Source organism: Juglans regia, chromosome 5, assembly GCF_001411555.2.
Source record: "Juglans regia cultivar Chandler chromosome 5, Walnut 2.0, whole genome shotgun sequence".
In the NCBI taxonomy this organism is placed as follows: domain Eukaryota; kingdom Viridiplantae; phylum Streptophyta; class Magnoliopsida; order Fagales; family Juglandaceae; genus Juglans; species Juglans regia.
Genome location: NC_049905.1, coordinates 6,813,532 through 6,826,672, shown reverse-complemented (window position 1 = coordinate 6,826,672; position 13,141 = coordinate 6,813,532). Strand labels below are relative to the sequence as shown.

Sequence of the window (13,141 nt, the reverse complement as noted above, 5' to 3'; positions counted from 1 at the left end):
TTACACTAATTTGATAATTTCTAAAAATTATTTATGTCAAGATAATTCAAACCATATGGAGGTTTGGATAACAAATATTTTTTTAATCATTATAATTTTTCTAAATTTCTGCATAAAATATAATAAACAATTCAATTTTTTTAAATTTCAAAACAATAATAATATTAAAAAAAATATTCTAATAATATTTTATTCAACTTTCATCTTAACTCACTATCCAAGCCTTCCAAAACCAAAATCCTCACCAATGGAGCCAATTCGTAGGAGTTAACAATTGCATATATATATATATATATATATATATGTATATATATAGTGCTGCTAGCCGCGTAAGCAAAATTCCCATTTTTTATTCTTTTTAATTTTTTTTTCATATTTTTTAGTATTTTTAAATTTTTTTTGAAAGTATAAAAGAAATTAAATACATGAGCAGTCAAAATATATAGGCAAAATGGAAAGGCATAGTAGCATTATTCATATATAGTGCGGTTTAAAACTCTTAGCAAGTAGCAATTATTTCACTTTGGACAACTTTTTATTTTTATTTTGTTATTAGATCCCATTTCGTAAAGAATTACTGGGTGGAGAGGTTATTGATTAATTCCCCACCACTACCACAATTTCAGGGAAGTTAATTAATTTTCCATGTGAAAAATCTTTAAATAAGAGTTTACGTACATTAAATTAAAGGTGTAGATAAAGTCTACGAACAAAAGAGAAAAACTCCCTTATCTATAAAATTTTCTAGAGAAACTATCTAAATCTCTTGATCTTGAAGTGTGAAATTTTCTAATAGACTCTAGTAACCTCCTAAGCAAGGTAGAGGTGCAAATAATAAAGTGATGTGGGCTGTAAGACAAGTAAAGATCCGGCCTTGTGGGAATTCCGCTCCTTAAGATGATTCTAATTAACCTCTTTTAACATTGGTATCAGAGCTTATACTGCTTGTTTTCGCCCATATGAATATAATTACATGTTGTTTTATGCTTTGGAATGAGTTTAAAAGCATGTAATTGATGATATGTCATGATTGTTTATGTTTCAGATTTTTCATTAGAAGCTACGGTATGACATGTTTAAGATTGAATTATCTACATGAAACATTCTTTATAATGTTAGAAACATGTTTCTTAAATTTGGTGAAGTTTCGTTGCATATAGAAGAAGAAATCATAAACCCTAGTTTTAAAGTTCATATTTGGACCGTGACTTTGAGCCAACTTTTAACTAAACAAATTTTATTTTCTAGAAATAAATTTTATATGCTTAGAAAGCTGGGTTCATAAGATTTAATTTGACATATCATACGTTTAATTGTAACTTAGGATGAGTAAGTTATTTTTGATTGAAAATAGGTGGTCGAAATCAAGAAAAAACAAAATTTTGGGTTGAGGAAGAAGACGATGAGCAATATTGTTTTACCAATATCACTCTTGGCCATGGAGAGTGTGATCCACCCTTCCACTTGGTGTGCATTTTTGCTCACTTTATTAATATACATATACATTAAGATGACTAAACTTTATGTTTGGAAGTTGAAAAACACCGTGAGAGGTAAAGGTGATATACACTTTTCGCAATGGCAAGTGAAGCAGAGGCAAGATAGCCCCTAAAGCCAAAACGAAGCCCACATGCATTGGAGGCGTTTGGTAGGGGTGTAAATTTAAACTGGAAAACCGTACCGGACCGGTTGGTCCGGTTGAATCGGTCCGATCCGGAACCGGTTCCTATATTATGAAAATCGGTCAGAACCGATCCGGTTTCGGTTTCGTAGTTTCCGAAACTGGACCGGATCGGTTGGAAAAAATATATATATAAAAATTAATTTTATATATTATACAAAATATTTATATATATATATAAGTTTTATATATAATATATAATAATATATTAAATTTTTATATATAATATATAATTATATATCATATATGAAATAATTTCATATTATAATTTATAAATTATAACATAAAATGTTAATCTTAAATATAAACATTTGTAATTTGTTTGATCATATGTTATTAATATAATTATATATAAGATAATGTTATTATAATTTAGAAAATAAAAGTTTAATCTTAAAAATGAAAATTTAATTGATCATATGCTTTAAACATAATATATATATTAAATTATTAATAATATTTTATCATAAGAAGTAATATTTTATTATATGTTTTTTACATTTTAAAAAAATCGGAAAACCGAATCGGATCGGACTGGAAACCGGTAAAATTGAATGTACCGGTTTAGGAGGATAACCGGAACATAATCGGTTTTGAAAAATGAAAAACCGGTACATACCGGTTTGGTCCTAGATTTTGTCAAAAACCGGACCGGACCGGTTACACCCCTAGCATTTGGGGTAGAATGCAACGTCTTTCAGTGTCCAATTTTTGACACATTTGGCATTTGCACTCTTGTGCTGGTGTCTAAAATTTATTCATATATTTTTTTTTTGTTGAGATAGAGAGTCGAAAAAATATTTTTAAATAATTTTTAAAAGAAAATAATAATAATTTTTTATAATACTAAAAAATTATTTTTGGGACACTTGTCATTACTTCATCAAGTCTAATTTTTTTGTGTTATGTGAATATTTATATAGATTAGTTGTGAACGCATTTATTTAATCATTGTTAAATGTATGTCCATATTGAATATGCATACCTAGATTTGATGACCTATAAGAGCATTCTCAATGGCTTCTTTATCATATTCTTTAAAATATATCACCAAAACATACTTTTTCTATTTTACATACTGATTTTTATCATCAATTCTGCTACAGATACCCGTATTCAGGTACCCGTTGTGTAATCACTGACGTGGCATTAGCCACGTCAGCTTTATAACATATTTAAAAAAAAAGTAGAAAGAAGAAGACAGAAAGGGGAGAAATGAGCGCCAAACTTATTTCTGAAAGCCTGAAACCAAAAATCATTTTGCGCTAAAACCATTCTGCGCGATAGCCGTTCTTCATCGTGGTCCGATTGCGCTGAAGAGAAAAGCACCAGAAACAAGTTTGTGCTGAAAAGAAAAGCACCATAAACCATTTTGCGCTGAAGAAGAAAAGCAACAGAAACCATTCTGCACAGAAACCATTCTGCGGGTTCTGAGTTCTGAAACCATTTTGCTGCGAAAAGAAAAGCAGGTTCGTCGTTCTTCAAGTGAGTGTCATCGTACCCATGCTCTGTTTGTTGAATATTTTTTTCTATTTTTCTTCATCGTGTTCCTGCTATCTTCCATGGCCAAATGAGCATTTATTTATTTATTTTGTTTTATGCATCTAAGTTTTTTGTTGTGGGTATGAGCATTCTTTGCTCTATTTTAGTGATTTTTTTTTCTATTTTTGTATATTTTTCGCCACCCAGTGTGACAAAGCCGCGATAGCCTTTCTTCTACTTGTATATTCCTCAAGAAACGACACTGTCAGGTATTTATTCAACCTGTGTATTTATTCTAAAACTGATGCACGAAAATTTATTCAACCTGTGTATTCATAAATAGAACTGGTTTATCCTAGAATCAAAAAAGTCTAGCACTTTTTGCAGAATGCACTTTACTTGTTATAGTAGGTTGGCTTAAGAGACCCTCTTCACCGTGGTGCTGATGATCATGAGCTCAAGGAAATAATTGGGGCAAATTATTATCCTATAGTTTATGATCATGAGCTCCAGCAGATCACTCTTATAGATGGGACACCAGAGCTACAAAGCTTAATCGTGTCTTCTTACTTGACAAAAACAAAACCTGTTTACTTGGTGAGGAAGTGCAGTAGGTTCCCACACTTCAAAATTTACCCAAGTCCACATTCACAGCCACCCATTCATTTACATTTACATATATATATTTACATGTATATATATATATATATAAGTAGATTCCCCTTCCCCAGTTTCCAAGAGATCATCAAATAAAGTTATTTGAAGTGTGTGAATCAGTTCCTCCACATGTTGTGTAAGTAGATTCCCCTTCCCCACAAGGTAAGCATGTTGCATTGTTGTTGAGGTCATTGATTACAAACAGAGATCAGTCCCCTCTCCTCATTTCTTAATATACAATTTTAAAAACCATCAAAGGTGCTCTGACAGTTTTAGACAGGTATATTTTATGTTTTAAAATAAACCTTCCAATTGGGGTGCAAGTTGATGTCGGGCTTGTGCTCTTGGTAAAGTTTTTGCAATGTTTGAGCCAATGATGTCGGGCTTCCTCCCATTCAAACCCCAACCCGATACCTTCATAGACCAGACAAGCCCCAATGATGTTGTGCTCTTGGTTGTGGGTGCGTCTCAATGGTTGGCTGATTCCATAGTGATTTTCCCTCTCATATAAGTTCCAAAACCAACACCTTTTTTTCTTTATTGCTTTATTGATCTGTTTTTTTCTTTTATATTTTTTTGAAGAAAAAATAATTTGTGGAATTATGCAGTTCATCTCCTCTCGGCATTGGAAAAGGGGAAGAACACTCATCTCTGCAAACACCATCTAGTTCAAACATAGCAGAATGCCCAAATGAAATGAATTAGGGTTTACAACACGGTAACTATGAATATATATGATAAAACAGATGCCAACACGTGTAATGATCCAGCGGTTTCAACCACTTGATACAGCAACGGCAGACACGAGCTTCTCACGTGATAACAAACAACTCAGCCTTATTAACTTCATCCTAATTTTGCCACTTGTCTCTTATCCATTCATTCAAACTAAGAGAAACATATTAGAAAAATAAAGGCAACAAATAAATGTATTGACACATCTTATTACATTTCTAGTGTCTAATTACATGTTATTATACTTTAGTAAATTAGTATATGTATTATTAACTTATTATACTAAACTTATTTAAATGCTAGTGTCTAACTTATTTCTATACTCGACCATGTATGATAGTAATACTATGATGTTTACATATACTAAAATATTATTAGTCTATTTGTATTATTGTAGAAGTATATTATTTTATAATAATTAACTTATACTAGTATATTATTTAACTTAACTATATAAGTTTTAGTTATATAACTATATAACTATACTACTATATATGATAAATATATAGGTAAATATATATTTTTATAACATATGTACAATATCGGAATTGGACTTAGAGTTGAAGTTGAAGTCGGAGGGCAAACTCGGAGTCAGAGCATAAAGTCGGAATCGGTCCCATGACACCTTCGTCTCTAACTGCTAAATTTGAAAAAAAAAAATTTGACTCCGACTCCATTTTGTTAGACTTGTAGCGGAGCCGGATTCAGAATTGGGCTTTCGAATTTTTGTTCAGCCTTAAGACCATTTGGCGGGAAGAGATCTTGTCCAATGCCTCAGGTGACTTTTACTGCCTCCTTAGGTGATCAAATCGAACAATTGATGAATATGTTTGGATCTCTGGGAAGACAACAAAGAGAGGCAGGTTGAAAAGTTTGTGCTCATACAACTACGTGATTCTCCAAAATAATTGGATTTAGTTCCATTTTTCTCTTGATTTGGTTCCCTGCCGTTTATTATTGTTTCCATTTTATCCCAAGCAGAGAGATATATGACCGTGAGGATCTTTCCTGTGTAGGACAGAGATGCTGATCAAATTAAACTTCTTATCTTGTTTTTGTATTGGAAATTGTAGGCATTACCAATTTATCAGTTTATGTTCTGTTGGTGGGATTTTAAAATAGAATAATGCTTGTTGTCTCCAGAATGGGTCCCGATACAATTTTTTTTAATTAGTGATTAAGAAAATATTTTTTAATAATATTGTGATTTTTTTAAAAAAAATATTTAAAGATATAAAAAAAATTAAAAAAACAAAATACCATATAGCCTTATCGAGACCCATTCTCGAGCTATGACTATTTCAACTATTACTTATTGCTTCGATCCCTTGATTATTGGATCGGATTATGATTCTCTCTTTCTCTCTCCATATTCTTGACACCGGTGAATTAACCTTTGTTCTTGGCATTGCAATGGATTTCCAGCTCGATTTGCCCTCAAGCTAAAATATCTAGCAGGTAGCTGGAACCAATTTGAAAACGGAAGCAAGTTTACTCGGCTTCGTTTGGAAGTTGAGCTCATCTCAACTCATCTCAATTTATCATTATAATTTTTTCAAATCTCAATATAAAATATGATAAATAATTTAACTTTTTCAAATCTCAAAATAATAATAATAATAAATAATAATATTCTAACAATATTTTATCATCTCAACTCAATTCAACTCAACTCATTTCAACATCCAAACCCCAACTTTCAAGCTGGAACTTGAGAATTTTCCACCTCCAATTCTGTACTTTTTGTCGTCTTTTGTTTGTGTTACCCACTTAATTACCCTTTTGAAATCCATTGATTCCATGGTTTTTAAATGCGGGTGGTGATTGTTAAAATTAAATAAAATCTTTTTAAAATATTATTTTTATTTTAAAATTTATAAAAATTAAATTACTTATTATATTTTATTTAAAAATTAAAAAAAATTATAATAATTAAATAAGATGTAATGAATTGAAATGCTTTCTGAATCCAAACAAGACCTAAACCAATTTTCGTGGTCATGCATATAAACGAAGGCACCAAGCACTCGAAATATGAAAGACTAGACTATGATCTGGGTTTAGCCGAAAATTATTAGATACTCTAATAATGACTAGACTATAATATAAAGACTAGACTATGACGGATGACGTAGTATTTCATCTAATCCAATAATGATATGCAATTAAAATTCTTACGTATGCCCGACTTCTTAATGACTTGTCATTTTATGATATGTTGAGTGTAAGGGGATTTTTTTTTTTTTGCCCATGGAATTTCCTAGGCCCCTTCATTAGAGAGGGACTCACTAGAATATAAAGTATTAAAAAAGAATGAGGGACAAGAATGGACCAAGGTATGGAAGTGTGAGACATGATAAAATAATGTCAGAAGATGAAAATGAGGGATTTGATATAAAGCAAAAAAAAATAAGAAAAAACAAGATGTGAGGAGGGAAAAATAAGAAAGTGATTTAAAACAAATAGGGGGTATGAGATAAAAGGCAAGTGGAACCTAAGGATTGCAGACCTTTGATTTTGGGATGACTTCGACTTCTTCTAAATTTTTTAGGTTCTACTTCGATTTCTTCTTCAAGTTGAGGGCTCGAGAGAGAACTTCTTCTCCATCAAATAAATTTACAGCTTCTATTGTACAGTAAGAAATGAGAGGCTATGAGAGACTGTAAACAAGCTTATTATAGTGAAAACTCCCCTCCTCAAACTCCCGTGAACCTAAGCCTAGTGTCAAACTACGTAAATCTGTGTGTTCATCTATTTAATTATTTTACATTTAAATAGTGTTCATCTCAATGGATGTACGAACCGACACTGTATAGCCGCACTGGACTACTATCAGGGTTGCACACAGCACCGATTGAGGCCACTTTAAAGACCCGAGTTGCCAGAACTTGGCCTAAAAGCATGTAAAACACGACGTTAACATTGAGAATACCACATGTCCATGCTCCAGAACTACCTAATAATTACTCTTCGACTAATAACCTGTGCACCATACATTCCCCATTTCTACCAACAAAACCATGTTGAAGCATTCACCAGGGCACTACCCCTACTGTTGTTACCTGCTCAGACAACACTATTTCGGTGGTTAAATGAATGATTTTGGACTCAATCGTCTTATAATCACTCTTCTAAGTTCCCATAATGGTGAACATTTATGTAATAATTTTTCATTTCCAAATTATCAGATTTGAGTTGATTGGCTTTACAATCGTATTTAATAATAAACTAAATGATAAATGATTAATTTACAACTTTTTTATAATTATTTTAAAATTTTATATTAAATGACAGGTAATTTTGTAAAGTTGAAGTTCATTTTTAATCAAGTGGCATGTTTGCGTTGATTGACATAAAATGAGTTGTAAAATATTGTAAAAGAGTTGCAGGTCATTTTAATCAAGTGGCATGTCATTTTACTTGTAAGTTGGTATGAAAAATATACCTTTCTACTTTACTGATATAGCAAATTTGATTTATAAGAAAAATTTAAATTATTTTACGTAGATAATGTGTGTTGCAAATAGAATTATTTTTAGATTCAAATTCAAAATTCGCTTTAAGTTGATAAAAGGAAAAAAAAAATTAGTGAAAAAAAAAAAGAAGGAAAAATTCTCTGTAGAGTTTATTGTAGGCGAGAAATTTACAAAGTTTGTGACTTTTTGAGTCATACACAACTCAAAATTTTCATGGATGTCGAGCTAGTTGGCCTACCAACTCAACTAACAATTGATCAAGAATTTCTAGCTCAAAATTTGCACTAATAGCTTCCAAATCTCCATGATTTCCCATTCCCCTGTATTCCCAATTTGATCCAACCAATTCTGCTCCAGTCAGTCTCAGAATCTCAACCCACATTTCCTCGTAGTTTTCACTGTGACAATCAGCTTTCTTCTTTGTGCCTTGATATTTGCCTTCAATTTTCTTTGTTCTTGGCTCATCACCAATCAAAGTTGTGTCCTTTCCTGGAGATGGTTGCTTGCAATTCTCAAGCTCCGGCGACAACTTTCTTCGTGACTTTGAATCGGCCAAATTAGAATCTTGTTCTGTCAACAAATAATTTGTGTCAGCAATTCAAAACATAAAGTTCTTGAATTGGCAAATTTAATGCAAAAAAGAAAGAAAGAAAGAAAGTTCTAGTTAAAGAGACCAGATGTCGAACCTGATGTTGGAAATGCAGGATCAAAAAGGAAATGACCAGAATCAAGAACAGAAACCGGGCTCGAATCTTCAGAGCTAAATTCGGATTCCACCTTTTGAACCACACAAGGATTTATTTTCTTCTTCTTCTTTCTTGGTCTCCCTCTATTCAAGACTTCCTTTTGGTTACTGGGTATTGGCGTTTTTACTGCTTCCATGGCTACATGTGCTTTTTCATTGGAGCTTTTTGAAGGAGAAGGAGAAATAGTGGAACCTTTAGCTTTTCCGTTATTGCCTACCTTAGCAATAGGCTTATCAGGGATTCTCTTACTGCACTTCTCCCGCTCTTTCAAATTACCTAAGACCTTCTTCTCGGATTCTTGCTCTCCTTCGTAGCAGTTGTTGTTCTTCATCTCCTGCAGCCTCCCTGCTTTATTTTCGACGGTTTTACATCTTTCTGCTCTTCTCTGCCTTAATTCTCCCAAACCCAGTTCGGATTTTCTCCCTTTTGATCTAAACTCTTTACTTCCACCTCCATTTTCGAAGCTGAGTATAAGGAAGTTTTCATTTTCCAGCTCAAGGAAGGTCGGACTTTCTCGGAACGACAACGTGGATTTGACTCGTCGATGCTGCCCCTGCATTGGATCAAATCCGGCCAAGTGATTCTCAGAATTCATGGATCGGCTGCGTGAAATCGAATTTGGGTCTGAGCTTTTATGCACCCAATTAATCTCCGGCATCGACTCCAAACCCATCATTCTCGCTACTATCCCAGGCGTGGCAGCCGTCTCAATTTTCTCCTTGGCCTTCAATTCCCGATCCTCATCGCATACCACCGAGGCAGCTTCACTGATATGATCGGAAGGGTGTTTTGGAAGTTTACCGGAGCATAGAATTCGGCGAAGGATGCCGGCTAGACATCCGGCGGTGGCACTCTTAGAATTGCACAAAGTCGCATCGAAAGTTGTGGTGGATGAAGATGATGAGTAAGAAGGAGAATAAGATAAGGACTTCATGTTGGAACAATGAAGACAATGAATTTGCTCTATGGAATTTGAACTTTCGAGTTGCAAAAGGAAAATTAAGTTCATCTAAAGGGAAAAGGAAAGGGGGAAAAAGCAGAGAAATTTGAATTGCTTCCATGACAGAGAAAAAGCGAAGAGAGTAGTACTCTCTAAACAGAGTAGGAGAGGTGGCGGGCTTTGCATTTGAATATGGATAGTGGCCGAATAGTCTCTAGGCATTAAGGCAGTGTCCAGGAATATGTTTCCACGCGCGCTGTGAAGTCAATTTGAGCAATTTGTTGGCTTCTACAGAGTGCAGCAGATCATGGCTCAAACATGCAGCAAGGTTTCAGGGCGCGTTAGCTTATTGGCATTGCTCTTGGCGTCTAAAAAGGAATGGAAGATGGTCCCCAACTCCCTACTAGGATTAGCCTCATTGTACGTGGAGTATGACGTTTTGCTATTTGTTTGGCCGGAAAATGAAATGTGAAATTTCTAAATGAAAAATTCTACTTATAATTCTAATACTACACACAAACATTTGATTTATCATTTTTATCTTATTATTTAAACACACATATTGATATAAAGATAAAAATGATAAATCACATTTCAGTGTGTAATTTGAGAATGATAAATAGTATTTCTCTTAATGAGAGAGAGAAAATTGAATAAAAATATTTTAATGTTGAAATATTACTATAATATAATTTTTAATATTTTTTATTTTAAAATTTAAAAAAGTTAAATTATTTTTTATGTTTTTTTGGAAAAATTGTAATATTAAATGAAAAATTTGAAGATTTGAAATTAAAAAGTGTTTGTATTTGAATGATGTTTAGAAAGAAAATGAGATGAGATGAGATAAGTTGAGATGGATTCTCAAACAAAGCCTCATTTAGAATTAGTGACCCTTGCATTGTATCGATAGTATAAATTGTACTTTTTTTTCAAATATTTTTTAAATCCCATTAAACATTTTGATAAAAAAAAATTACAAACTCATTAAAAAACATTTTCTTAACTATTAAGTAAAAAAAAACATCTGTAGAGAAGCATTTTCCTAAATACATAAACATAAAAAATATAGAAAAAATTTAAAATTCCAATATTCCGCTTTTTGTATATTCAATCATTTTTTTGGTTTGAATATATATATATATATATATATATATATAAATATTAATAAATCACCACGTCAAGAAAGTCGTATGAATGGTAAATTTTAAATAATTCAATAATAATATTGTATAAATCTTTTAACCAATAGAATCTATTATGAAAAATGAATATTTTATTTCGAATGTGTCTCGGTTTTTAAAAAGAATTAGGTGAAATTTACACACTCGTATAATTTTTTGAATGGATGGTCCATGCTCTATTTATAATTGAGTTCGGAGATGATGGAGATGTCAATTTGTTGTCAGAGAGTTTGATGGAGGAGGAGGATGATTGGTACTGCCAGTGAGTGAGCTGTTGGATTTATTTTTGGGCTGAATAATCATAGGGTTTATATCTATTTTTTATTTTTTTATTTTATTTAATGATTAAGAAAATAAGTATTAATAAAGTTATATGTATTTTTTAATCTTTTTAATGATTAAAGATGTTAAAAAAATATTTAAAAAAATAGTAAAAAAAATTGAAATGAACTTGAGTAATAGATGAATACACTACCCTTTTGGGTTTGAGTATTGATACCCACCACATATTTTTATAATACATTTCATAAAAATATTATAAAATAATGTTATTTTTATAAAACATTTCATAAAATTATCTCTCATTTAATACATTGTTATAAAATATATTGTGAAAAATATTATGTATAAATCTTTTTTTTTTTAATTTTGGAAAGCCATGATATCATTTTTCCGCATTGAACAAAAATGTTCTTACTTGTACGACGGTACATATTTTTAAAATTTAAAATTTATTTAATAGAGTTATACTATATATATATATATATATATACACGAAATAATTAATCTTAGTCTCGTCATGTCATGTTGTGTTGATATAACCCTATTTGTCTACCATTATATTATTCTATATTTCTGAAAATAATAAACTCAAAAGTTGATGGTTAGAGCTGCATCAATAGAGGAAGGAATTAGAAAATCTAATATGGAAAGTCGAGAGGGTAAAGTTCATATCTATAGAATTTCTCTTATAAAAGAGCGCCAAAAAAATATTATGATTAATTTTTAATAGATTTTTGGAATTTTGAAGGGATAAAGACTTCCAATCAGTGGCAAAACCAGCAATTTTTTTTGGGAGAGCCAACTTTTTTACCGCACAAGATGTTTATATAAAATGAAAAACTATTACAAAGTCATAAAGTATAACTATATATAAAATTAAATCTCGATAATTTGTCAAATAATTTACAAATAAAATTTTAAAAACACAAGTTAATGTTTGTTTCAGATTCTTGACCACAATATTTCATAGAATAATATTCATCTATTTTTATTTTTATAAATATGAAATATTTAGAAATTGTTTTCTTCATGGAAACTATCAAGTGATCTTTTAGAATGTCATCTTTCATTCTAATATATAAGCTAGTTTATCAAATTTCAAGTAAAATCTATCTATTTTGGCTTCACATTAAGCATAGAATACTACAATTTAGACCTTAAATAAACTTTTCATTGCTCAATGAAATTTAGAGGATAAATCATCTCCACTATTTTTCATATAAATCATCAATTTTAAATAGTTTTTCTTGTATTTTCATCTTGGATTCTATATTAAGAAACTTAGGCTGCGTTTGAATGTTGATCTGAGCTAAGTTCTTTATGAATATTAATGAGTTGAGTAAATGAAATGAGTTATGTGGAGCTCATCTAAAATAAGTTTAGATGTGTTTGTATGTTAAGATGAGTTTAGTATTATTTATGAAAAATTAAAAAAGATTATGAGTCATACGTATAAAAATGTGTTGAGTTGAAAAATGTTGTGGATCCAATGTGTAAGCATATTTTGAATTGAGATGAGTTTAATAATTTGAGAGTTGGGTGTTTGGATGTTAGACTCGACTTAAAATTAGACTAAATTGAGTTGATCTCAGCTGAGTCTTGCAATCAAACGAGTCCTTAATATTGTATAATAAAAAACTTTGGGGTCAATATTAATAGTTTATTATTTCTCCTAATCTTAATTCTAATTTAATTTTAGTGGGGCTACATCCTTGAAAATAGATAATATATAGAAATTATACAAAATTAGAGAAATATATTGAAATTTTACAAAATTTTAGCAAGTGTATGGGAATAAGGAAATTATAAATTTTTTTTGGGGGACCAATTTCTATATACATGGAATTATGAATAAGATTTAGGGACTATTTTAAAATTTGAAAAAATCTTGGGGGGGGGAGGGGCATGATCTCCTCAAGTTAGGGGTGCTACCCTCCCCTACAGGACGGGGCCAACCC

At 31.3% G+C, this 13,141-nt stretch overlaps 1 protein-coding gene across 1 annotated transcript; it reads right to left on the bottom strand.

Annotated features, from left to right (window-relative positions):
* Positions 1–8,158: 8,158 nt before the first annotated feature.
* LOC108989857 lies at positions 8,159–9,950 on the bottom strand. The gene is made up of 2 exons (XM_018963619.2): positions 8,718–9,950; positions 8,159–8,601 (listed from the first exon to the last, which is right to left on the bottom strand). The coding sequence occupies exons 1-2, from the start codon at positions 9,784–9,786 to the stop codon at positions 8,243–8,245; spliced, it is 1,428 nt and encodes a 475-aa protein (XP_018819164.2). The 5' UTR covers positions 9,787–9,950; the 3' UTR covers positions 8,159–8,242.
* Positions 9,951–13,141: the final 3,191 nt, after the last annotated feature.

Bases quoted from the DNA above. Each gene is read 5' to 3' on its own strand.
- LOC108989857 (XM_018963619.2), bottom strand. From the start codon at position 9,786: ATGAACTTAATTTTCCTTTTGCAACTCGAAAGTTCAAATTCCATAGAG. The intron at 8,602-8,717 runs GTTCGACATCTG...ATTTGTTGACAG, and splicing joins TCCTGCATTTCCAACATCAG to AACAAGATTCTAATTTGGCC.